Source organism: Mustela lutreola, chromosome 10 (genome assembly GCF_030435805.1).
Source record: "Mustela lutreola isolate mMusLut2 chromosome 10, mMusLut2.pri, whole genome shotgun sequence".
NCBI classification, from domain to species: Eukaryota; Metazoa; Chordata; class Mammalia; order Carnivora; family Mustelidae; genus Mustela; species Mustela lutreola.
In genome coordinates this window covers 1914009-1939392 of record NC_081299.1, presented here as the reverse complement: position 1 = coordinate 1939392, position 25384 = coordinate 1914009, and the positions used below count along the sequence as shown (strand labels likewise).

The 25384-nt window shown below is 68.3% G+C and overlaps 1 protein-coding gene across 3 annotated transcripts in view; it reads left to right on the top strand.

Annotated features, from left to right (window-relative positions):
* The window catches only part of MEGF6 (multiple EGF like domains 6), a 73874-nt gene extending 51049 nt beyond the window's left edge, over positions 1-22825 (top strand). For all 3 annotated transcript variants that reach the window (XM_059135642.1, XM_059135641.1, XM_059135643.1), the window contains 31 exons: positions 3233-3358; positions 4224-4346; positions 5352-5474; positions 5826-5963; positions 6418-6537; positions 6849-6971; positions 7407-7592; positions 7815-7946; positions 8505-8633; positions 9982-10110; positions 10840-10974; positions 11051-11185; positions 13436-13561; positions 13995-14126; positions 14222-14350; positions 14462-14593; positions 15042-15170; positions 15268-15396; positions 15597-15725; positions 16119-16247; positions 16504-16632; positions 16870-16998; positions 17106-17234; positions 17477-17605; positions 18097-18225; positions 19154-19282; positions 19455-19583; positions 19904-20032; positions 20121-20249; positions 20739-20867; positions 22185-22825. In XM_059135642.1, the coding sequence (XP_058991625.1) occupies positions 3233-3358; positions 4224-4346; positions 5352-5474; positions 5826-5963; positions 6418-6537; positions 6849-6971; positions 7407-7592; positions 7815-7946; positions 8505-8633; positions 9982-10110; positions 10840-10974; positions 11051-11185; positions 13436-13561; positions 13995-14126; positions 14222-14350; positions 14462-14593; positions 15042-15170; positions 15268-15396; positions 15597-15725; positions 16119-16247; positions 16504-16632; positions 16870-16998; positions 17106-17234; positions 17477-17605; positions 18097-18225; positions 19154-19282; positions 19455-19583; positions 19904-20032; positions 20121-20249; positions 20739-20867; positions 22185-22249 (3989 nt within the window). In that variant the 3' untranslated portion in view covers positions 22250-22825. The remainder of the gene's footprint in view (positions 1-3232; positions 3359-4223; positions 4347-5351; positions 5475-5825; positions 5964-6417; positions 6538-6848; positions 6972-7406; positions 7593-7814; positions 7947-8504; positions 8634-9981; positions 10111-10839; positions 10975-11050; positions 11186-13435; positions 13562-13994; positions 14127-14221; positions 14351-14461; positions 14594-15041; positions 15171-15267; positions 15397-15596; positions 15726-16118; positions 16248-16503; positions 16633-16869; positions 16999-17105; positions 17235-17476; positions 17606-18096; positions 18226-19153; positions 19283-19454; positions 19584-19903; positions 20033-20120; positions 20250-20738; positions 20868-22184) is intronic.
* The last annotated feature ends 2559 nt before the right edge of the window (positions 22826-25384 follow it).

Below are 25384 nucleotides of genomic sequence, written 5' to 3'. Positions count from 1 at the left end.
AACGTTCTCCAGCGGCCCCCACACCCCCAACCCCGCAGGCTGCGGCTGCTAGAAGTCGCCTTCCCAGCCCCAAGGGGCCTGTGGGTCTGGTTGGGGCCACTGGAAGGGCAGCCCCGCTCCTGGGACGCCCCGGGATGCTGTGGTTTTGCTCAAGCCCAGGAGCCCAGCGATCATCCTGCCAGCTCCCGGGGGTGACCAGATGGTCCTGCTCCAACTCAGGGGAGCCAGGGGCAGTGGTCAGAGCCCGGGCTGGACGAGGACACCCAGCAGGGAAGCAAGGGCAGCCCGGGCCGTGCAGCGGGCAGGGCTGGAGCCAGGTGTGGGGTCTGGCGGCTAGGCTGCAGGAACAGCCTGTGTGTCACACCTTTGCTTTACCCCGAGGTGGGAGGTGTGGGCCGGCGGTCGGCACGGCCTGGGTCCTGCCCCCCCCCCCCCCCGTGGCTGTCTCTCCCTGGCTCGGACTCCAGAGTGGTGGCCGCTGGTGGGTGTGTGGTCTGTGACGAGGCTGGCCCAGCCCCTGGCACGGGGGTGAGGGCGGCCACTTGCAGAGCCGCAATTCCTCGTGGCCACCTGCCGTGCAGGAGCCCCAGCCGAGGGCAGGGAGCAGGATGGCACGCACACGGCCGAGGAGCTGGCCACCCCTGCCCGGAGGGATGGGGTGGGTTGAGCCCGAGTGAGTCTCCCCTTCTGCCCTGCCATGCTGGCCGTGTGCCCAACAGAGGGCTTTCCAGAAGGAAGGACCCTGTGGGTGGCCTCTGGCCACACGTGGTGGGAGGCTCGTGGGACCTAGAAACCAAGCCAGTCCGAGGGCCATAATTACCAAACCCCGTGAAGGCAGCGGGGACCAGAGCCACCCCAGCCTGCCCAGAAACCACAGGGCTGGGTGTGGAGGTGGTGGCAGAGCCGGCCGGCAGGCTCGGCGAGCTGCTGACAGCAATGCCCTCCCGCGGGTGGCCGGCCGGGCAGAGTCGCTGCCCACCACCCCACCTGCCGCCCCTCCTCCGAGTCACTGGGATGCCCTGGGGTCTGAGTCCGTGCCCAGGTCTCCGGGCTGCCCCCGTGCCTGCACCCGCAGAGACCCTGGGCCGCGGGCAGAACGGGCCCTCCCCCCACCTCCCCATGTCCCTGCCTCCAGCTCAGGTAGCCCCAGCGCCTTCGTGAGTGGACGCCCTGCCTGCAGGCCCCTGGGTGGTGGCGGCCTCTGCTGCCGGGAGGCAGGCTTGCAGCTCCTGGAAGCTGCCTGCGTGGGGCTGGAGCCGGGGGTCCCGGAAGGCCCAGAGGGAGGGTCTGTCAGTTCAGGGCGCTGTAACAGGTCCCGCCACAGAGCGGCTTGAAGAACAGAAATTTATTTTCTCGCCGCTCTGGAGGTGGGAAGTTCCAGATCACGGTTCCGGCCAGTGGGTCTGCTGGTGGGGTCTCCCTTCCTGGCGGCCCTTCTTCCTGTGGCCTCCTGCGGCGGAGAGAGAGACACAGAGATACAGAGATCTCACGTCCCTTCTTATAAGGACACAGGTTCTGCTGGATCCGGGCGGCATCTTTATGACCTCATAAAACCTAACGTTTCTCCACAAAAGCTCTGCCTCCGAGCTTTTCGGGGGTTCAGTCTAGGGTACACCTGTGAATCTCGGAGGGCCACGAACACGCGCCCCGGACCTCCTGTTTCTGCCAGGCTCTCAGCTTTGCTGTGGGTCCGAGCGGGGTCCTGATCAGCGGGAGTGCCCGGGCTGGGACGTGGATTCCACGGCTGGGTTTTGAAGTGACCCGAGGGGCCTGGAACCCTTCCCACCAGCTCTGGGCACTGGCCACACCCAAGCCGGCCCCTCCCTGAGCTGCACAGCCCAGTGCCCGAGAAAAATCCGTGTCAGTGAGCTTTCCGGGAACCCGTGGCCCGGGTGTGCGGTATGACACGGGGCTTGGCTCTCCGTGCACACAGCTTGGGAGCATCTGGAAGTTAGGACTCGGTCGGTCGGCATAGCACAGGGGTGGGAGCCTGGGCTCCCTCTGCTTGCCGCCTCCCCCTCCCCCCAACCCAGTGATTTCTCCTGACTTGGCTTAGCCTGGCAGGGGTGACTCCTGGACCCTCCTGGGTCCTCCTCCCTGTCCCGCCGGCCCCCCTGCCCTGTGCTCCACGACCCTCTGTCTCTCTCTGTGTGCCTGTCCCACCCTGTCAGGCGGGGCGCTGGTGCCCGTGATGTCTCGAGCGCGGATGCTGCTGGAGTCGTGAACCCAAACAGTCCGGGACTGGGGGGGGCTCAGCTCATGCTCGGAAACGTCTGAGTGATGGCGGTGGCTGAAACGGAGCGTGTCGGCGCGGACTCAGGGGTGGCAGCTGGGGAAGGGGCTTCGCGGCTGGGGGACAGCAGACAGTGGCTGCCCTGCCGGCCTTGCTTGGGCCCAGGCCTCACGTCTCTGCCGCTCTGCTGTGCACAGGCCAGCTGCAGCAGGAGACCCAGCCGATGCGGCCACCCTCGTGTCCTCCCTGGGCGCGGCCCCGTAGGGCTGGGACCCTGAGCAGGAGCTCCCTGACCCCGCACCTCCTCACGTAAAGAAAGTGGGTGCTCTCCCGAGTGCCGTGTTCCGGATTGCCCAAACCCGCTTGCCCTGTCTTGAAGGGAGTTCCTTCTGCCTTCTGCGTGGTCTCGGCGTCCTCAGAGACCCGGGGCCATGCGCCTTGGCACTGCCAGGCCTGCCGCTTCTGCTCCCCACAGAAACCGCTCCCTCGGAGCTGGAGGCCAGGCTTCTGGGCCGCAGTGGCCCTCCGTGGCAGCCCCACACACATGCCTGCCCTGACCCGATAGGTGACCCGATAGGAGAGGGAAGCGTCAGAGCCCCCACTGCCCACAGCTGGCCTGCTGCCTCCTCCGGGAGCCTCCCAGGCTGCTTGGCCTCCGGCCGTGGAAGCGCCGGCTCTCAGGGGGGCCCCGTGTGGTGCTCTCCATGCCGGGTGATGCCGGCTGGCCCTGGAGGGTCTGTCTACAGGCGGGGCATGCGGGTCCGGAAGCAGATCACGGTTTGTGTACCCGGTATGTGGGCCGAGCCGCGAAGCCAGGCCCGTGAACCCTATAGGAACGGTGTGCCTCTCGAAGTCCTGCTTCTGGGACAGAGACAGAAAGGAGAGGGGCGTGGGAGGTCCTGAAAGATTCTGCGGGAGGTGGTCGGAGCCCGATGAGGGTGGGTCCCCCGGCTGGTCATCCCCCTGGGCTGTATCCGCCACTCCTGTCTGTGTCCCCAGCCATAAACTCCTGTGCCGTGGGGAACGGGGGCTGCCAGCACGAGTGTGTCCAGCTCACGGTGACCCGGCACCGCTGCCAGTGCCGCCCCGAGTTCCAGCTCCAGGAGGATGGAAAGCGCTGTGTCCGTGAGTGTGCCGCCCTGGAGGTAGCGCTGGGGCTGGGACTCCCCCTGCTCCCCCTGCTCCCCCTGCCACACACCCTCCCGGGAACCCTGAAGCCCGAGCCCCAGGCAGCTGCCGGCACAGATCCTGGGCACGCCTCCCTGCGTGGCCGCTGGGGCTGGAAGCAGGACGCAGGGGAGGCGGGGCCCCTTGGGTGGTGGGTCACCGTCTGGCCCCCAGTGGGTGTGGTGGGGAAGCCCCTTGCGCTGTGCTCTGGGATCGTGCATCTGCTGGGGGCAGGAAGCCCGGGATGGGGCGCGCAGGGGCTGGAGCAAGGAAGGGCGTCCTGCGTGTTTCTCAGTTCTCACACCGTCCTCGGCTCCGCGCGGGCGTGTGGGACCCAGGTTCCGGCCCTCCCGGACGGGAGACGCAGGCAGGGCCCCACTTGGCATCTTGCTCTGGGGTCTCGGGCCTGCCTGTCATGGGAGGAGGAGCTTTGCTGATGGAGATGCTGGGGCAGGCTCGGGGTCGCGAGATGTGGAAGTGGGGGCCGTGCTGGGATGAGACAGGTACTGACCGTACCCCAGCACACACACCCCTGGCCTCGGGTCCAGGCCGGAGTGAGGTGAGCCTGAGGGCTGAGCTGTGGGGGACAGTGGCATGGGCCCGCAGGGCTGGGGGCCGCAGGGCTCCTTAGGTCGGAGTAGGAGGAGGCTCCGGAGGACTTGGGGTGTCCTGGGGGTTCCCACACTGGGGAGAGAGGGACTGAAGAGCTGAGCCCCTTAGACTGGAGACCCCAGCGACAAGAGCCCTGGTGGGGGACTCAGGAGAGGCCTGGGCACCCCAGATCGGCTCAGCCCCCGTCTTCCCTCTGGGCCTGTGACCGCAGGGAGGAACCCGTGCGCGGAGCGGAACGGCGGCTGCTCGCACACGTGCCAGGTGCGCCGCGGCCTCGCCCACTGTGAGTGCCATGCGGGCTTCCTGCTGGCGGCCGACCGCAGGTCCTGTGAAGGTGAGGCGCCCCCCCAGGCCCCAGCCGGGCTCTGCACCCCTCCTTGGGGGGGGGGACGGGGAGGGGACAGCCACACAGTCAAGGAGCCCGAGTCTCACTCCGGCAGAAGCGAGCGGGAGGTCTCGGGCAGCTTCTCAGTGGTTATGGTATCAGCTTCATGGAATGTGGTCGGGGAAGCGGTGGGGCGGGGAGCATCACTGGAGCCCCAGGAGCTCCCTGCACAGCCAGCTTCTAGATGTTTCCACGGGTGTCATTAGCGCACGCACAGAGAATCGTCCGGGTCCCGGCCGGTGCTGCTCTCTGGGAGGTGTTCCTTCATGCCTTCGGGCGCGCGGGCTGTGGGGCTGACCACCTGTCTTACCCCGTCATTGGAGTTTGGGGGGTCTTGTGCGTCCCCCATCACTGTCGGGGTATGTCCAGGGCAGACGGTGACCATTTCCGGGTGGGGGTCTGAGCACAACCCTCACGGCTCCGACCCTGGGAAGGATCGTTTCAGGCGCCCTGCATGCCGGGCGCTGCGGCGGGCTCAGCAGGAGACGGGGCCGAGGGTCAGCTTCACCCCGAGGGACCTCAGGGGTGACCAAAAGCAGTGTTGGGGATCGGGCACTCCCAGCCAGTGCTGTGGGCAGGAGGCTGATGATGGCCCCTGGTGTCCGCCCCTACCGGCAGGCCATGGAAAGGCCCCCCTGGTGCCGGCCCGAGACCCGGCCTGGTGGCTGGGGCAGCAAGGCCGAGGGAGGTGGGCTCAGATGGACCCCCTTGCCCGATGCTGCTGGTCCAGACCTGTGCCCTCCTCGCTCTGAGAGGGAGCGTGGTTCTGACTCCAAGGGCTGTTGATGAGAACGCCGAGCTCCAGAGGGCATCTTGGGGCAGGAAGTGGGGAGAGAGCTCTAGGTCTGAGCCCTGAACCCCACTGGGACCCCTCCACCCTGAGGCCTCCACTGGGGGCTGCACCTCCCAGAGGCCTGCGTCTTGAGGGCCCTCCATGCCATCTCTCCCGTGCAGATGTGGACGAGTGCGCCACAGGGCAGGCCCAGTGTGCCCACGGCTGCCTCAACACCCAGGGCTCCTTCACATGCGTCTGCCACGCCGGCTATGAGCTGGGCGCTGACGGCCGCCAGTGCTACCGTAAGTGGACAGCGGGCAGGCGCGGGCATCCCAGGCTGTGGAGGGACCTGGAAGCAGTGACACAGGCCCCCAGACCCCATGGGCACTGGCGTGCTGGGGCTGGGCCAAGGGGCTGGGCTCTCCCGTCATCTAGGGACACTGCTGGGTGTGGGGGCTGAGGTGGGCGCAGGGCAGCAGGGGTATGTGCAGGGGGGTGGGGTTTGGGACGGAACATTCCAGAACCCTCCCAGCCCAGGAGCTGGGGGCCACCCATTTCCTGTTAGGATGGGCCTGGGGGCTGCCAGGTTTGGGGTACTGTGGGGGGATCGCAGGACCCCTTCCCACGTCCCTGCTGGGGGGGTCTCCCGGCAGGTATCGAGATGGAAATTGTGAACAGCTGTGAGGCAGAGAACGGGGGCTGCTCACACGGCTGTAGCCACAGCAGTGCGGGGCCGCTGTGCACCTGCCCCCGCGGTTACAAGCTGGACGAGGACCAGAAGACGTGCATCGGTGCGCAGCGGCGGCCTGCCCGCAGCCCCCCGCCCCTGGGCCGTGCCTCGGCGTGATCCTGTGACTCCACAGCTCCCGCTGGGCCCCCTCCCCGTACTCCTCGCTCTGCCGGAGGCTGGGCGGAGGGTGGGCCCTGCTGAGCACCTGGCCCCGCACCCTGTCGGCTCGTGTCACTGAATGCCCTGGTTGCTGGCAGTGGCGCCCGGAGCCCTGCAGGGTGTGCAGGTCCTTCCTTGGGGGGTAGCGGCTGCGAGATGGACTCCCCAGCATGTGCAGCCCCCAGTCTGGCTCCCACAGCTGGCAGGACCGCCCCAGGGCCGCGGCGTGCATCCCGTGTGTCACTGGGGCCAGGGTGGTGCCTGGATGCGTGGCAGCGTGTGCGGGGCCTGTGTGCTGTGGGCGTGGGAGGGCACGCACGCGGGAAGGTGCCACGGCCCTGGTGTGTGTCCCGCAGACGTGGACGACTGTGTGGCCTCCCCGTGCTGCCAGCAGGCCTGTACCAACAGTCCCGGCGGGTATGAGTGTGGCTGCTACGCCGGCTACCGGCTCAGCGCCGACGGCTGCGGGTGTGAGGGTGAGCGTGCACGAGGGGCACTGAGCTGGGGGGGTGAGAGGGGCCCTGCCCGTGCCCCGCCCCAGGGCCCTGCTTGGACACCCGCTTCTGCAGGGCCCTGCCACCTGCCTGTGCCCATCCCCCACACCGGTCCATCGGGCGCAGGCTGGCTGGCGTCTGCCGTCATCCTGATGCTGGGCGTAGGAGGGCGGCTGTGGAGGTGGCCTCCCGGAGGGGCTGTGGCCTCAGTCCAGCAGGTGGGGGCGGGGTAGGAGGGCACTGCTTCCCCGACCCCAGTGGATAGGCCCCTGCAGCCCTGGGTTTGTCCGCAGACGTGGACGAGTGTGCGTCCGGCCACGGCGGCTGTGAACACCACTGCACCAACCTGGTGGGCTCCTTCCAGTGCTCGTGTGCGGCCGGCTTCCGGCTGGACGAGGACCGCAGGGGCTGTGCCCGTGAGTCTGAGCCCCTCCCCAGAGCCACCCAACCTCTAGCACCGGCTCCGGGGGCCCCTCCTCTTCCCTCCTGCGGCGGGGCCAGCCTGGGGCAGCAGGGTGGGGGAGGGGCTGGCCATCCGCATCCTGCAGAGCAGGGGGCTCCTGGGTGGTCCGGCTCCTGCCCTGTGCAGGTGACACAAGGGACGGAGGTCAGTGTCCAAGGGGAAGAGAGCTGCCGCACCCCCACCTCCCCGTCCCTCAGGAGGGCAGCTGGGATGCTCCCTCGCCACCGTGCTGAGGAGGGGTGCGGCAGGGCTGCGGGGCAAGACAAGGGGTGGGGCTCGGGCTCTGAGCCGCCTCTGGGCACCGGCCCTGAGGGGCAGGAGGGTCCGGTACCAAGGAGGATGGGGGAGGGGGGTGGCAGGTGCTAAGAGGCCTTTGTGCCCCTCCCAGCCCTGGAGATCCCCGAGGTGGACCTGGACGGCCAGCTGCCCTTCGCACGGCCCCTCCCACACGTCGCAGTGCTCCAGGACGAACGGCCTCCCCTCTTCCAAGATGACTATGTCGGGGTCCAGGAGGAGGAGGAGGAGGCGGTGGCGGCGGAGGTCCGGGGCGAGCACACACTGATGGAGAAGTTTGGTGAGAAGCGGGCGCAGCCGTGCAGCTTCTGCTCTCAGGGACCGTGGCCCGCGCTCCCTCAGCCTGGCCGCTGCCTGCCCTATGGTCTCGGGCTTGGGGAAGAGCCCGGGCGTGGTCTCATTTGACCAAGGCTCAGAGAAGGTGCTGGCTTTGCCCAGCCACGTGCAGCAGTCTGGCTGGACTTGGGCCCTGACATGCCCCTTCTCCCTGGTCTGTCCCCAGTCTGCCTGGACGCCTCCTTTGGCCAGGACTGCAGCCTCACGTGTGACGACTGTCAGAATGGAGGCACCTGCCTCCCGGGCCTGGACGGCTGTGACTGCCCCGAGGGCTGGACCGGCCTCATCTGTAATGAGAGTGAGGCCACGGGGCTGGGGGTGGACGTGATCTGTGGGACCTGCGGCAGCCACCCTGGGCAGGGTCCTGGGGACAGGCAGGGCCTGGGGGCTGTCCCTCGTGGATGGTCCAGGGCAAGCAGACCAGCAGCTGAGGCAGCGAAGAGTAGCTGGTGGGCGGGCCGGTCCCGTTCCTGTCCCGGGTACAGCAGCCACCGCCCAGGCCGCTCGGCAGGAAGGTAGCTGGCGTGCCTGTGAGACCCGCTCTCACAGCCCCGTCAGGTGACTTCGGGCCAGGCATGCGGTGCTGGTCGGTCTCCGGGGCTCTGCCTGCTGAGAGCCCCGTTGAGAAGGTGGACGTGCCGGAGGTCGGGGAGAGGATGTGGCCGTCGATTAGGGATGTCTGCCTGGGGTGGGGCTGGGCGGGGGGCTCCCGTGCTGCAGCGGGGGGCTCTGGGCGGGGGCTTCTGAGCTGGGCGTCTAGCGCCCAGAAGCGTGTCTCAGTGTCCCCGGAGGGGCTTCCGGGACCAGCGTCGTCCTGCAGGCTGATGACCCTCGTGCTTTGCCGTGCCCCCCGCAGCTTGCCCTCCGGATACCTTCGGGAAGAACTGTAGCTTCTCCTGCGGCTGCCTGAACGGCGGGACCTGCGACCCCGCGACGGGTGCCTGCCGCTGCCCTCCTGGGGTTGGTGGAGCCCGCTGTGAGGACGGTGGGTGCAGCCCCGCCTGGGACCCTGGAATGTCCCTGGGGTGGAGGGGATGGGACACGCCCTCTCAAGCGGCCTGCCCGCTTTCTCCTGGCCGCCTGCCCTCAGGGAGCGGGAGGGGGACGCAGCGACGCAGTGAGAGCGGTGTGGCCTTCTCTCTGTTTGCTTTTCCTGGGGCCCAGCCGCAACACATGGGAGGACTTGGCAGACTAGCACGTCTGCCGTGGGGTTCCCTGCCAGGTAGTGAGCTCCCCGTTCCTGGAAGCATTCGAGTAGAGCTGTTTGGCGGCTGGGTGGGATTTGCCTGGGCCCATGGCTGCATGGGACAACCCTGCTGTGCTCTCGAACTGTGAAGTGTCTGCGTGTTCGGAGGAATTTGTGGGTCCCCACAAGGGTCCCAGGTGACTGATGCTTTAGCTTTAAGACCCTTAGAATTCGGCCACTTTGGTGGAGACTGTAGCCAACGAGCTGAGAACTTCCGGCTCAGCAAGGGGGTAGTTTCAGTTCCTGGAACTCATCCCTGGGGCTTCAGGATGGCAGCCTTGCGGGGCCCTCCTCCTCCCCGCTCCGGTCAGACCTCACGGCTCCTCGGCATCCCTGCCCTTCCCTTGGAAGCCGTGCACGGGCAGCTGCACGTGTGGGGCTGCGTCCTTCTGGCCCCTGACTCTGCCTTCCCCTATCCGGTTTCTTCTCCTTCCTCTTTTAAGGACGCTCATGGGTTAGGATAACCTGGCGGGGGGTTCTCACCAGCAGATTCTGGGGACTTAGGTGTGGACGTATTTCGGGGTTACTGTCTAGCTCCCTGTGGCCCTTCAGGAGGCAGGCCTGGGGCAGGACTGAGCCCCAGGGAGGCGCCTCGGGAAGGAAATCCAGATGCCCTCTCCTAGCCTGGGGCCCCCTGGGCTTGGTCCCAGGATGCTGGCCGGTTGAGGCTTCTCTGGGGGCCAGGGGCTTGCTGGGTGACCACCAAGAAGTGGACGTCAGGATGCACTAGGTAGGGTGGAACACAGGGTTTCAGGGTGAGGTCTCTGCATCTCCTACGCGTATGCTTAAGAATGTGCTTGGCTTCACGCCCTGGGCCAACCTCCAGACCACAGACGCTGGGGAGACAGGCCAGCCGGGGCCGATGGCCATGTACATGGCTCATCTTGGGTCTGCCCTGTCCTCGTGGTGCCCTTGTCTGCCCCCGGGGCCCCTCCCCGTCTGGGATGCAGAGTCCTCAGGCGCTGGTGGCCCTGCCCAGGGGGCCTGGGCCCCTCCTAGCTCCTGTGTTGGGCACGGGGCCCCTCGGAGTATCTCCACAGGCGTGGGACATGTCCAGGTGGGACTCAAGAGGCCGTGCCTCCCGCAGGCTGCCCCAAGGGCTTCTACGGTAAGCAGTGCCACAAGAAGTGCCACTGTGCCAACCGTGGCCGCTGCCACCGCCTCTATGGGGCCTGCCTCTGTGACCCGGGACTCTACGGCCGCTTCTGCCACCTGGGTGAGTCCCCTGCCCTGGCTGCCGGTCTCTGGGGGCGGGGCGGTGCTGCCACAGCAGGCCCGCATGCTCCCGTGCCTTGCTGCCTGCACCCTGGCTGGGGAGGGACCCCTCCTCTGCGGAGGGCAACGCAGGGCTCAGTGGGGTCCCCGGCTGGGACCTGGGCCTCAGGGACCCAGAGCCATGTCCTCCGGACTCTGTTGGCCTTCGGGGTGCCTGGGAGGGCGTGGTCCCCAGCCTTCTGTCGCCCCCTGGTCCCACAACCGGGCTAAGGGGTTGGCGAGAGCTTGGGCAGGGGCAGACCTTTCTTGGAAGCTTCTGGGGACGGGGCTCACCTTGGCTGTTAGAGTTTGCCGGCAGCAAGGGGTGCCCAGTGGGGCTCCCTGAATCTCCAGGGGTTACCCAGGAGGGGTCACCCCTCCCTGGTGGGCTGCGGGGGAGATGGGGATGAGCAGATATCGTCTGGGAGCTCCGTGTGGTGCTCCGTAGAAGGATCGTTTAAAATGAGGGAGATGGGGATTCCGAGTCTCCGGGCTGCGAAGTGGCGGGACCCAGGGCAAGGACCTGGACCGCGTGGAGACCCCGTTTCTCGTCTGTGCAACCAGCGCGGTGGTCCCAGTGGCTGGGGCGGGCGGTGCCTCTCTGCCTGGCTTTCGGGGGCTGGAGACCCAGGAACCCGGGAGGGGCTCACGCACACAGGTAGGCAGCCCCCGTCTTGGTTCTGTGGTGCAGCCTGTCCACCGTGGGCCTTCGGGCCCGGCTGCTCCGAGGAGTGCCGGTGTGCGCAGCAGAACACGCTGGCCTGTGACCGGAAGGACGGCAGCTGCTCCTGCAAGGCTGGCTTCCGGGGCGAGCGGTGTCAGGATGGTGAGTGCAGGGGTGCGGGGTGGGGGGGCCCCGGGCTGGCTGACCCTGCAGGCCCCTCTCTCCTCGCCCCCTGCAGAGTGTATGCCAGGCTTCTTTGGGCCTGGGTGCCTCCAGGCGTGTACCTGTCCTCAGGGTGTGGCCTGCGACCCCGTCAGCGGCCAGTGCGGGAGGCCGTGTCCGGCCGGCTACCAGGGGAAGGACTGTGATCAAGGTCAGTGGCTGGCCCCAGCCCCCGGAGTGCTGTGACCAGGACGGGGAGCCAGCCAGGCCGCCTGGCCCCACCCTCGTCGCGCAGCGGTGACTGCACTGGTTGGCCTGTCCCTGTGACCGTGGTCTGGGCTGCTGGGGCAGGAATGGTCTGTGCGCCCAGGGAAGGGTCGCGTCCTCCAACGTTGTGTCCACCCTACCCCCCCAACTTGTTAGCTACAGTGTGCTCAGTGTGCTGCGCCCGGGGGGCTGGCTCCCTGTCCTGGTGGGCCTGAGTCTGTGGGACCTGGGCAGCTGCTAGAGCGCAGGCTCGGGCTGGAGGTACAGCGCGGCGTGTGGCCCGTGATGAGGGCCGTCCACACGGCTGAGCTGGCCTGGGCTGCAGGGTGTGCGTGCGGAGCGGTGGGCCTGGCTGGAGGCCCCGGGTTCACACACCGCAGGCAGCCCTACGCCCAGGGCGGCTCCGGCCCCACTCACAGGGTGTGGGCTGCTGGGGGCCTCCTGCGGCACCTGGTGCGTGGGCTGTGCGCCCCTGCTGGCCCCGGCTGGAGGGGGACCGTGTGTAAGCACGCGGGGGGCTGGCTTGGCCTCCCCCTAGCATGGTCTGTCCCCTCTGGGGAACAAGGAGAGGACCCTGGGGACCCAGCCTGAGCTGGGGGTCAGCATCTCCCTCTGCAGCCAGGCCACGTCCTCTGGAGTGGGCGTCCTGGAGACCACAGTGATGACCCTGTGCAGGGCTCTCGGGTCCCAGGGGTCCAGGAGGGGCATGTGGGGGCTGCTGGGAACCCAGCCTGGACCCGCCAGCCCGATGTGCACCCCAAGAGGCCCGGTGGTGCCTGTCTCCCTTTAGCGGCTGTCCTCCTGTCCCTGTGGCTCTGGCGAGTCACGGGCTCCCCACCCGGGCCTCTGACTCTAGGCCTTCCCCGCACCCCCGTGGACACTCAGCGGAGCACTGGTCACGCGAGCCACGAGCTCCCGTGCCCCCGGCAGCCCACAGGGAGCTCTCCCTGGAGACGCGCCGCCCCTCCCTGACCCTCCGCAGCGGCCCCGGCCCCGTCAGCCAAGGGCATGCAGGTGCCTTCCGGGCTGCTTTGCCTTCTCCAGTTTTCCTCTTCCCTCTGACAGTTTTCCGTGCCCCAGGGACACCCCGCAGGAAAGGCCACGCGTGTTTTTGTAGAAATGATGGCCCCCGCTGCTGTTGGGCCTGGAAAGATTTACCATCCCAAGTGCCTGTCTGCCAGGCTCCCCAGGGCCGGACAGGACGGCTTCAGCCTCTGCCACGGGGCCTCCTGCTCCCCGGTCCCCGCTGTGTGGGAGCCCGTGTGCCCCGCTCCAGTCCTGCAGATGGGCCCGTGCACGGTGGGGAGTGACCAGGTGCCTGCAGGCCACAGGCCCGCAGGACCGGGTTCAGCAGGCTGTGTCCTACGTCATCACGCTCCCTGAGCTCCCTCGGGCGCCTGCGGAAGGTCTCGGGGCCGGGACTGCAGCGGTCCTCTCCCCCAAGGCTGTTTTGATCCTGGGGGCTCTGATCACAGCAGCTCCCTCCAGGGGCTGCACCCGCCTTCCTGGGCAGGGCTGCCCAGGTTTCCCCGTGGGGCAGGCTGTGTGCAGGGTGGTCGGGCTTCTAGCGCAGTGGGCGGGCGGAGCTCTGCCTGTCCCCACAGGGAGGTGAGAGGCTCCGGGCCCCCACGTGCTTCAAGGCAGCCCTACTGTGGGCACAGAGCCCCTGGGCCAGTCCTTCTCAGAGGCCCTCTTTCCTTGGTCTCCACTCTTCCCCAGGGTCTCACTGCCCCTCTGCTGGGCAGAAGAGGAGGGGGGCCCAGGCCTCCAGGTCCTCCACACCCTCTGAACGTGCCTGGCTCCCATGGCAGCCGCCGTCCTGCTGGGACAGGGCCACAGCTGGGGGTAGAGTGGTGTCTGCAGACCCCCACCTCACCCCACCCCACGCTCTCTGGGGATCTGAGATGGGGGCAGACTGTCCTCGGCTGGGTGGGGTAGCACAGAGGGCGGAGCTGCTCCTAGCTTGATGCAGGGTGCCCTGCGGGGGGCTGGGTGCCCACAGAGTCCATCCTGCTCCCCCTTCTCCATGCACAGCCAGCCCAAGCAGGCCCCTCCCTGCCTGCGTGCCCCAGGCTCTGCCTGCTCCTCAGATCCCGTGGCCCCCCGGGGGACCCTGGCTGAGCCCAGCAGCCCTGCTGGGGCGGGGGGGGCTCCACAAGGGGGTGTCTGAGGCCCTTCCTGTCCCTTCCTGCAGAGTGCCCGGGGGGGACATTTGGTGTGAACTGCTCGGGCTCCTGCTCCTGTGGGGGGGCACCCTGTGACCGGGTCACGGGGCAGTGTCTGTGCCCCCCAGGGAAGACGGGGGACGACTGTGGGGCAGGTGAGTGGCCGTGGTGTCCTGTGATCTCCCTTCCATGTGCCCGCAAGTCTGGGGGGCTCCCAGCCCTGGGCCCTGTTTGGGGGTCCTGCAGTCTGCAGACCCCAGGCCTGTCCTTAGCGGCTGAGAGCCCACGCTGAACTACCCTTGGGTCTGCGCTGACCTGGGAGCACCAGGAACCTGTCCGTGCGTTGCCAGCCTGGTTTCCCTGGGCCTATGGTTTGCCTCCAGGCTGCTTGCCCACCGCTCGTCCTGGGACAGAGGCTCCTCTTCTGGGGGTGGTGCTGTGCGGCCCACAGCCCAGCGAGGGGTTGGGGGTTCCCATGACCTGTTGTTCCCCCTCTCCTGGGCCGTGGTGCAGGGTCAGCAGCCAAGTCAGACGGGGCCAGCGAGGCCCTAGGGGATACTGACTGGCTGGGGGGGGGGGTGCGTCTAGACTGTCCGGAGGGGCGCTGGGGGCTCGGCTGCCAGGAGATCTGTCCAGCGTGTGAGCACGGCGCCGCGTGTGAGCCCGGGACCGGAGCCTGCCTGTGTCCCCCCGGTTACACGGGCAGTCGCTGCCAGGACCGTGAGTATGGGTCCCCTGACCCACAGTACGTAGCCCCGACCCTATGCCCCCGCCGCCCCGGCTGAGCCTCCCCCTCCCCCGCCCCCGGCCCACAGCGTGCCCAGCAGGCTGGTTCGGGCCCGGCTGCCAGATGAGATGCTCCTGTGCCAACGATGGGTACTGTCACCCGACGACGGGACGTTGCAGCTGTGCCCCCGGATGGACCGGCCTCAGCTGCCAGAGAGGTGGGCGGCCCAGGGCTCAGGGTTGGGGGCCAGAGGGGGTTCTGTGGCGGGCCTGGCCGTGGTGCCTGCGCTCGGCCGGGCCTGTGCGGGCTGACCGGCGCTCTGTTGCAGCCTGTGACGGCGGGCACTGGGGACCCGACTGCAGCCAGCGCTGCGACTGCGACCCAGGCCACGGGAGCTGCGACGCGGTCAGTGGCCTGTGTGTGTGTGAGGCCGGCTACACAGGCCCGCGGTGCGAGCAGCGTGAGTCCTGGGCCGCCCACAGCTGCCGCCCCATGTGCACGCACGCCCACGCGCTCACCAGGGGCTCTGGTCCCGCCCGTCTGTCTGCGGGACAGGCGGAGGGTCTCGCCCCCTCAGCTCCCTCAGCTCCCCGTGTCCTGTTGGGCCCAGGCTCCCCCGCCCCCGCAGCCTACCCTGGTCTGTGAGGTCACCTGGAGCGTCAGGCAGGGAGAGCAGGGACCTGGCACCTGGAGGAGGGGAGGACCGAGGGCCATGACCTTCTGTGTGTGTCCCCGACCGCCCCCCAGGCTGGGGCAGCTCCAGAGGCCATGCCTGGGGCTCCTACCTCCCCGGGTCGGAGGAGAGTGCCCCACGGTCCCCGTCCCCAGCCGGGATGACAGAGGTGCAGGCGCGTCTCAGTGGGTCTCCCCCACTCTGGCTGACAGTGGTTGGGTGCTGCCTGTCTCAGGGTGTCCCCAGGGCCACTTTGGGCCGGGCTGTGGGCGGCAGTGCCAGTGTGAGCACGGGGCAGCCTGTGACCACGTCAGCGGGGCGTGCACCTGCTTGGCCGGCTGGAGGGGAACCTTCTGTGAACGCGGTGAGCTGGGGCGTGAGCCTGGGTGGAGGGCGGACCCCACCGCCTGGACGTGGCCCATCACAGCCGCCCCCGCCCCTCCGCTCCCCGCTCTCCGCAGCCTGCCCGGCGGGCTTCTTCGGCCTGGACTGCCGCGGCATCTGTGACTGTGCCGCCGGGGCCCCCTGTGACTCTGTGAGCGGCTCCTGCCTCTGCCCTGCCGGCCGCTGGGGCCCCCGCTGTGCGCAGGGTGCGTGAGGCCCAGGCAGCCCCGGGGGCTCCAGGAGACAGGCCAGGGCCTCCTCCTGGGTGTCTGCAGCTGCCAGGTGGCCACTTAGAGACACCGTTGGTCATGCTGAGGGGTGCCCAGGCCAGAGGAAGGGAGGCCTGCCCAGCTGCCCCAGGTCTGCGCAGCCCCTCCGGGCCCTGACGGTCCTCTTCCTCCTGCAGCCTGCCCTGCCCCCACCTACGGGCCCAACTGCAGCCAGACCTGCTCCTGCTTCAACGGGGCGTCCTGTGACCCCGTCCACGGACAGTGCCGCTGTGGTCCTGGCTGGATGGGCCCCACCTGCCTGGAGCGTAAGCCCACCCCCACCCCAGGAACACCACCCCCTCCCCACCGTGGGTCACACAGGGTCACATGGGCGTGGGATGCCGCAGGACAGGAGACTTGGCAGGAGCGGTGGGCAGGGGGGCCGGGGCTTGTTGCGCCCCCATGGGGCATGATGTGGGGGAGGGCAGGCAGGTGCCGAGCTCCCCAGGGCGGGGTTGGTGGGCCCAGGGTGGCCTGGGGTGCGTCGTCTTAGCGGCAGCCCTGGGAGAGGTCCTCCCCGTGAAGTCTGGTGCTGGGTTTTGGGGAGACCGGAAGGTGCAGGGCCTCCGGGGCTGCCTCTTGATGGGGGCGAGGTGTGGAACCCGCCGGGCCGTGCCATGCCGGGCTGCTTGCTGTGAGTGTCTCCCCTCTTCCTGCAGCCTGTCCCACGGGCTCCTACGGCGACGACTGTCAGCACACCTGTCTCTGCCAGCACGGGGGCACCTGTGACCCTGTCTCAGGCCGCTGCACATGCCCCAAGGGCTGGGCCGGGCTGGCCTGCGAGCAGGGTGAGCCTGGGGAGGGCCGAGGAAGAAGGGGATGCGGGGAGGGCTGGGGTGTCCGTCCCGAAGTACGCTGGCTCAGCCTCTACTCTTTGGGGGCATGAGGGGGCTTTCTGCGGGCAGGTCTGCGCTGTGACCCTCCCCCAGGCCCCTCTCCTCTTCAAGGACAGGGGCCCAAGGCTCTGGGTGCAGGAGGCATGGCTTGGGTAGGGTCTCCTGGGCCCCGGCGGCGCAGGACACTCCGGGGTACCGTGCCCCACAGAGTGCTCCCCGGGGCGCTTTGGAGCCAGCTGTGAGCACAGTTGCGGGTGTCTCAACGGCGGCGTCTGTGACGGGCGCTCGGGCCACTGCCTCTGCCCCGCCGGCTGGACCGGGGACAAGTGTCAGAGCCGTGAGTGGACCGCATCAGGGGCTGGGGTGCAGGGGGCGCCCAGGAGGACCCACTGGTCCCGTCAGTGGGTGGTCTCAGCTTCGCTCCGGGGTGGAGGGCCCCGTGAGGTGGTCCCTTGGCAAGTGGGAGCAGGGGCTGCCGTCCGAGCCCCCGGGGGTCCCCTAGGGGAGGGGTGGGGGCGTCTGGCTCTCCTCACACCCTGGGAGCCTCTGCCTCGCCTCGTCTCGCCCACCGCAGCCTGCGCTGAGGGCACATTTGGGGCGCGCTGTGAGGAACGCTGTGCCTGCCGGCGGGGGGCCCCCTGCCACCACGTGACGGGGGCCTGCCTCTGCCCCCCGGGATGGAGAGGCTCGGGGTGCGAGAACGGTGAGCCCCTGGGCCCCGCTGGCACCCTTGGGTGGGACAGTTCTTGGCATGGGGATCTCTCCGGCTGCCCCAGGGCTCCCCACCACCCCTGCACTGGCTTCCTGCAGCCTGTCCGCGTGGCTGGTTCGGAGAGGCCTGTGCCCAGCGCTGCCGGTGCCCGCCCGACACCGCCTGCCACCACGTCACTGGGGAGTGTCGCTGCCCACCAGGCTCCACGGGGCCCGGCTGTGAGCAGGGTAGGTGACCCCACCCGGGGGGCAGAGCCGCTGGTCACGGAGGCACACGGCCCCCGGGCTGCACCCGACCCCTCCACGCGGGACCAGGACGGACCCCAGCCCACACCCCTCCGGGGAGAGCTGTGGACGGAAGTGCCCGCTGGGCTGTCCTCGGGAGGGGCTGCTCATCCCAGGGCTGGGGATGGGAGGCCAGGGTGCCAGGCCTGGCCCCCAGCCTCTGGCACCTGCCCCTGTCCCTGCAGGGTGCCCCCCGGGGCGGTTTGGGCCCGGCTGTGAGGAGCGCTGTGGGTGTCCGGACGGGGCCTTCTGTGACGCAGCCACCGGGGCCTGCCTCTGTCCTGCCGGCTTCCTGGGGGCAGACTGCAGCCTGCGTGAGTGGCTGGGGAGGGAGGATGTGGCTGCTCCCTGGGCCTCGGGGGTGGGGGCCCAGCCAGCTGGCGGGGAGGATGGCCCGCTGACCGTCTGTCTTCTGGATTCTCCCACTGTGCTTGGCCCCAGGCTGGGCTGAGGTGGAGGGTGTCCCTGTGACCTCAGTGTCTCTGCCGGCCGGCTCTGGTTCCTCCTCCCCACACCCCACGGGGGCTTGTGGACCTCTGTGCAGACGGAGGCCAGCTGGGCGTCCCGCCGAGGACAGCACCCTTCCCTGAGTCGTGGGGACTTCCCACGGGTTTGGGAAATTGGCTGGGTGGGCGGGAGTGCAGAGCTGGCCTGGCCTCCAGCCGAGCTGCGGGGGGAGGGGAGATGCCAGGGTGGGCAGGGGCAGGGGCAGGGGACGTCGCTGCAGCACATCCTGTCTCTGGGTGCCGTGGCACAGAGAAGGGGAGCCGGCAGGGCTGGCCACCGGCCTCTTTCCTCCCGGCAGGCTGTCCACAGGGCCGCTTCGGTCCTGGCTGTGCCCACGTGTGCCGGTGCGGGCAGGGAGCAGTGTGTGACCCGGTGACCGGCAGCTGCTCCTGTCCCCCCGGGAGGACTGGCGTCCACTGTGAGCACGGTGAGCGCCCGCTCTGCCTGCCTATCTCTCACAGATGCCGAGGCATCAGCCCTCGGTGGGGGCTGACGGGGAGAAGCCGTCGGTTCCCAGGGGAGATCCAGGTCCTCGAGCCGGGGGTGCATGTGGCCAGCTGCCTCCTCTGATCCCGTCAAGCCACTGGTGGGGGCCGGACATGGACCACCCAGAGCCTCTGAGCTGGAGGGTCCAGCGGCTTTGTCTGAGGACGGGGCCAGCTGCCTGGCTCAAGTCCTGTGGCACAGTGTCCTGCTGGTCCTTTCTGCTGGGCCTGGAGGCGGGGAAGCCCAGGAGGAGGGAGGCCTGGAGCACAGGGGGTGGGGGCGGAAAGGAGCAGTCATGGGGCTCCCGCCTGTGATGGCAGTCCTGGGCCCCATGGCCCTGTGGCCCCTTGGCCTGGCTCCGACCCCCCAGTCCCTGGTAGGTCAGAGCACTCTGCCAGCCTTGGGGCCTCATCAAGGGGTCAGCGACCCTCCCACTGACCCCCTAGGTCTTAGCCTGTGGCAGCAGAGTTCTAATCACTCAGGTCTGGTGCAGCCGGGCTGTGTCCTCACGTCCGGGGACCTACAGCAGCTGTGGGCCAGATTATGATGGGGGCCATCTGGAGAGCCCAGCAGCCTGGCCTCCTCAGCCTGGAGGATGGGCCTGTGCGGAGGCCACCACCTCCAGGAAGGCTGCCCTGACCAGCTTCTGCCAGCTGGGCAGACACTCCCCGCCCCTCCTCGGTGCTCAGCCGGGCCTGGCATTTGTGGAGAGGAGGGGTGAGTGGCAAGACACGGCTGCCGTCCGCTCCCCGGCGCGCGTGGGCAGAGACCTGCCCCAGCAAGTGTTTGTGGAGTGAAGATGGTGGGGACATGTCCCCGGAGTGTGTCCAGTCCCGGAGCTCTGAGTGGTGCCCGACTTCTGCCCCCAGGCTGCCCTCAGAACCGGTTCGGCGTGAGCTGTAAGGGCGTGTGCGCCTGCAGGAATGGTGGCCGGTGCCACGCGGCCGACGGCAGCTGCTCCTGCGGCCTGGGCTGGACGGGGCCACACTGCGAGCTGGGTGAGTGGGTGGACCGAGCCCCGGTCAGGGAGGCGGCCGGCTCTGGATCCCCGAGGAGAGCACGGGGCCGCTGTGGGGGCTGGGTGAGACCCCCCGAGGTCATGAGAGTCAGGCTAGTGCCCGGGGACCGCTCCTCCGCTGCGGGAGACCGACCTGCGAGCTCTCTCCTCAGCCTGCCCTCCTGGTCGCTACGGTGCCGCCTGCCGCCTGGAGTGCTCTTGCCAGAACAACGGCACGTGCGAACCCGCCACGGGCACCTGCCGCTGCGGCCCCGGCTTCTACGGCCAGGCCTGCCAGCACTGTGAGTCCTGGGGTGGCGACCCCGGCCCCTGTGGCTGCTCGTCCTGCGTGGGAGATCGGAGCCCGGGTGGGCTTCCATAGCGAGGGCCCCGGTCCCTTCCCCTCCCGGTGGCAGCCCGTGAGATGAGGCCGGGCTCCACTCCCCGTGCGACTCCTCTGGCTCAGGGTCCCTGAGAGCAGGTGAACCTCCCACTGGAGCCCCAGACTTGATGGGCGGGATCCACGCGCAGGAGGGAGAAAGGGCGGGACGGGCCCGTGAACCAGGACCGTCGCTCACCGGGGGCGGACTGAGGTCAGGGCTCTAACTGCGGTGTCCTTCAGCCTGTCCCCCCGGCTTCCACGGGGCCGGCTGCCGGGCCGCGTGTGCGTGTCAGCATGGGGCCCCTTGTCACCCTGTCAGCGGCCAGTGTGTCTGCCCTGCCGGCGCCTCCGGCCAGCTCTGCGAGAGGGGTGAGTGTCCGTGTCCCGTGTGCTCCCCTGGCCTTGCTGTGTGGGGGAGGGGACAGGAAGGGACGCTGAGTCCACTGCCCCCCACCAGGGTGTGAACCAGGCTCTTTTGGAGAGGGCTGCCACCAGCGCTGTGACTGCAAGGCAGGGGCACCCTGTGACCCCGTTACCGGCCAGTGCCTGTGTCCCCCAGGGCGCACAGGGGCCGCCTGTGACCTCGGTGAGTCTGGGGTCCCGCTCGGCAGGGCACGGGCGTGGGTCTCTGCTGGTGGAGGACACTGCTTGTGCAGGGGCCCCTGCCCTCCGGCGCCAGTCCCACTCTTCTGTACGGGGTGCCCAGCGTGGGGCTCCTGCTCCGGATGTCCTGCTCTGTGGCTGGAATGGGAGCCCCGTGAGGTGGGAAGGAGCCTCCTGACCTGCCAGCCTGCTTGGACACAGAAGGGCCTGTCTGCGGCAGGCTGCGCCCCTGACCTTGCCATGGCTCACCTTGACCTGGGGCATCGCTGATGGCCCGGCCCACGTTGTCAGCCCTGGGCTGGGCCGGTGCCCAGGACCCGGCGCTTTCCCGTGTGGGAGCTCGCACAGGGCAGGAAGAGTGAGGCCCGAGAGGCCTCTGCTTCCTCCAGCCCTCCACAGGGGGCCTGGGGTGCCCTGGCCGGAGCAGGCAGGATGGCCCTCAGGCCCGTCTCCCCCTCCCTCCCGCCTGTAGACTGCGCAGCGGGTTTCTTCGGGCCAGGCTGCGTCCTGCACTGCGGCTGTGGGGCTGGGGTGGCCTGTGACCCCGTCACCGGGTGGTGCCACTGTGCAGACGGCTACGTGGGGCCTGCCTGCCAGCAAGGTGAGTCAGGCTCCCGAGGGGGGGGCGGGAAGACCACCGGCTCCCCAGCCCCGCCACGGCGAGAACCCGTCCCTCCTCCCCACACACCGAGCTGAGCGGCCAGGCCAGCTGGCGAGAACGCGGCCGTCCCCGCGGGTGTGCTCGGCTCCTCAGGGGCGGGGACACTGCGCCGGACCTCAGGGCAGGGTTCTGCTGCCCCTGTGGGCTGGGCCGGACAGTCCAGTGTAGCCGGGCACCAACCCAGTCCCCCACCCCCTCCCTGCCTTGCCCTGTGTGTGTGTGAGCCCGTGCACCTGTGGGCTCCAGTCTGCGTGCTGAGGCCTGTGTGTGTGCACACTGGTGCCCGCCGGCTCCTGCGCCAGCCCCGGGCCGTTGGCGGGGGGGCGCCGTGACAGCGGCTTGGCCTTTTGGCCCCCACAGCCCCCGGGGGAACATGCGTCTGCAAGCCGAACTCGGGGTGCCCCTGGAGCTCCCGGTCAGCTCGCCCAGGCCACCGAAGGGAGAGGAGATGTGTGCTGGGAGGGTGGCGTCCAGGCCCTCGGGGATGGGCTGTGTAGACAGGGGAAGCCAGCAGCCAGGCGGGGAGTGGGGAACCCCATCTGTGGGGTGTATGTTGTATATGCGTGTTTTTGAGCCTGGCAGCCCGGTCTGGCTGTTAGCCCTGGGGTGGCCGGAGGTGGAGGCCAGCAGGCAGGGCAGTGGCTGTGGACAGAGCGTCCCCATGGTGGCACCTGGTGGTCAGCTGTGGTACTGCATGGCGGGCCCCCGTGCTGTCCTGGCTACCAGACATGTAGCTGGGGTCTGGGCCCTGGTTGTCACCCTTCAGGCCAGTGGGAAGGAGGAGAGGCAGGGCTGTGCTGCCTTGCAGTCCTGGGCCCTGCCCCCTGCCCTGGAGTGGACTGGCCGGCTTCTTGTAGAGCCCCCGCCGTGCTGCTGGGCTGGGGGCTCTGGGAGCTTTCCTCTGGGGCGGGAGGAGCCCCGCTGTTGGCGTAGGCGTGAGCAGGGCACGGGCTTCGCTGGGGAGGACCCTGCAGGCCTGGGTGAGAGAACAGCCTTTGCGTTTGGGGGTATCACTGGCCTGTGACCAGCAGACGGAGGCCAGAGGACGGATGAGGGCTGCGCACTAGCACACAGCTCGGGCCCCGCGGGGCAGCGGGCAGCCACAACCTGGACCTCACAGATGGGGCGGAGGCCGGGGAGGGAGGAGGGGCCGGGCTGCCCGGGCAGGAGGGGACACGGGAGGTGTGAGCCCGGAGCTCCAGCAGCTTCGAGAGTTTCCACCTGCCACGGCGCTGACCTTCTCCTCTGTCTCTACAGCGGCCGCACAGCCGGCATCTCACCGGCCAGCACCGGGGCTCAGCAGCGGCGCCGAGAAGCACTAGCTCAGAGACAGCCCCCAAGCAGGCCCATCTTCCAGGCGCCTTGGCCACGACTGACGAGGGGCGCCTGTGGGCCGGCCAGGACTCAGCCCAGGCTGCCCGACCCTGCAGCCTCTCGCTGGGCAAGGAGAGGGAGGCCCTGCCTGGCCCAGCTCCAGGACGTCCAGGCGGTGGGCCCGGCCTCCAGCTGCACAGCCACACAGCCGCGCTGGCCGCAGAAGCTGGGGAAGCCCTCCCCGCTGCCTCCCTGCTACCCGCTCCGCACGCTGGGCGGGGACTGAGGGCAGGTGCAGGTGCAGAGAGGGGTCCCTGCGCTCCGGGCAGGTTCTTCTGGTGCTAGGCCCTGGGACTGCTGTGCTCAGCCCGGTCACCTGCCCTCGTAGGCCGCTGTATTTATGGAGATGTATTTATGGGCGGCTGACCACACCCGCTACACCCCTGGGCCCTGGAATGCTGCCCGTCCCTGCCTGCCCCAGGAAACCCTGCTGTGGGACTTTGGGGCCCCGTGGGATCGCTGGGCACGAGCTCCGGTACTTGTGCAACCCAGAAACCCAAGAAAGAAGCCGCCGCTTCCTTGTGGTCTGTGCCGTTGTTGCTTTGGGCTCAGTGTGCGGCCCTCCCAGTGCGCCCACAGGAGTGTGTTGGGACAGGAACCTCCTCCAGACCAGGGAGGCGCCACAGCACCCGCCCCCTGCCCCATCTGGTCCCTGCTCCTCCCCGGGGGTGGGGTGGGCATAAGGAGACCTGGGGTCTGTCCAGGTTCCCGGTGCTCTTGGGGGGCACGCGGGAGCTGGTCTGTGTGTGGGAGCGTGGCCCCGTGGGGAGGAGGCTGGCCGAGGGCAGGGGTGATGACATGTCTTCAGGGAGGGTACAGCAGAGGGGGGTGATGAGCATCCCGGGGGCTGGCGGCCAGTGGACTGGGTTGGACCCAGATGGCCACACCGGGCACTTAGGGTCTGAGCTGTAGCTCCCTGCGCCCCCCCCCCAGCACCAGCCCAGCTAGGGGTTATCCTCAAGGCAGAGGGTCTGGTGGAGCAAAATGAGGGGGTTCTAGCGGCCGGTCGGTCTCCTTAACCAACTAGGGAACTGCCCGTCCCTGAAAATGTCAGTGGGCTGTGTCCAGGCTCTCCAGTAAGTGGAATGAACACTCCCGGAGGTGCCAGCGTGCCAGGCTGGTGACCACACAGGGAGAAGCCGTTCTGGGAGGAGCAGTCGGGAGGCAGCCCGGCGGCTGGACAGCGGGTTCTGCCATCTGGGTGCTCTGCCGGGATGCTGGGAGAAGAGGAAGCCAGAGAGGAAGGTTAATGGGAGTGGGGGAGGGGAGGCGTTAGCTTCCTCCGGTGAGGCTCTAGGGCACGAAGAGAAACGTGTGGGGAGCAAACACAGGAGGAGTGATCTCAGACAGAAGCACTGGGTGTGCAGAACTGGAGTAAGAAAGCCACAATGTAAGGAACTTTAAGGAAATGACCAGCAAGGAGGGGTCCTAAGAGGCTCAGGAAAGAACAGAAACCTGCATGTCAGACTCGAAACTCTGGAAACCAGGACAGTGACATTTTGTTCTCAAAGCACCAAAGAAAAATTTCTGGAACTCGAAAGTGTGTGCTGTCTGAGAGTCTGAAAAACAAAGCCAGGGTTACTCCCGGGGGGCTGACCTCGGGAGCCGGAGCTGAAACCCTGGCCGGCCGGAGGACGCTTGCCAGGAGGGACAGCAGGAAACACAGCAGGTGGCGCGACACATCCCTGCGTCCGCTGGGAGCAAAGGAGAATGAAACTTTCCCCGTGGCTGACCACAAGGGCTCGGAGCAGGGGCGGGAGAGCGTGCTGGGTCCCTCCCTGCTGGGGAGGGATGTGACAGACCCCGGGCGTGGGGGCAGGGGAAGGGCCCCTGGGCGCATCCGCCTCCCAGGCAGACAGCCCTGCTCCCTGCAGGAATGCTGGCCCGCTGCGGCCTGTCCTCGCTGGGGCGGAAGGTGGGAGGGAGCACCAGTAGGCTGAGAACGGAGATCCGCACAGCCCATGCATGGGGACAGGCGACGGTCAGAACCCAGGTCCGGGGTGGTCTTAGACCCTGCTCGACGGTGTTTTAACGGTGAAAGAGGCCCCAGAAGGCTGGACGTAGACGCATACGAGGTAAATGCCCAGCTCCGGCGTTTCAGGTGAACCTGGGGATCCGTGTGCGGACGTCCGCTCGGGACAGCGGCGGCTCGGAATTCCCAGGACCGAGGCCGGAGCCGCTTAGAGACCGTGCCAGCTGGGGAGGCCGAGGTGTTCTTAGAAACCCAATAACTAGGTCAGGCAGACAGGCCACGGGCCGCGAGAGAAGCCTAGTAAGCTTTCGCGCTCGGGGGCACAGTCAGGCTCACGGCCGTGTGTTCGTGCTGTTCCGCGCACAGAACTCCCGTCTGTGTGTCGACGTCGCCGTCACATGGGGGGACCCGCTGCACTGAACAAACCCGGGTTCCTGTGGAGAAGAGGGAGGAAGGAAAGATGTAGCAAGACCCACAAGTTCTCTGAACAGAGAAGACACAGCAGGAGGATTAACACAGACGTGCCCGAGGGAGACGCAAACACACTGAGTGACCGTGTACTAGGAACCTGGAATTTGTTTTAAAATGGTGAGTTCTGAGGGAAAATACGAAATGCCAGGATTGGTGTTGGTAGAAATAAAAAAACAAAACGAACAGACCAAGAGCAAGTAAACGGCACTAGGAAGGGGAGCCCGTCACCCCGAGGCGGCCGCCGGTGTGGGCAGGCGCGCCTCGCTTTCCAGACACGGGAGTTGTTACCAAATCTCTAGAGAGAGGAAACGCGGCTCGCCTCGTTTTGGGAGGCCGGTGGAGCCCGGCTGTAAAACCGGGGGGCCGCCCAAGGAGATACAGACGGGCGAGGCCCACACAGAAGTCCTTATCCTCGGTTCTAGTCACCCAGATACATACTTCTCAAGGACGGGTCTGCGGGGGGGGGGGCACACGCGAGCAGGAGGGACGGGGGCCAGGAGAAGGCCAAGCAGACCCCCGCTGAGCACAGAGCCCGACTCGGGGCTCCATCTCGTCACCCCGAGGTCACAGCCTGAGCCGAAATCAAGTCGGATGCTTAACCAAGCCCCCCCCCCGACTCAAACGTGTTTTAAAAAATAAT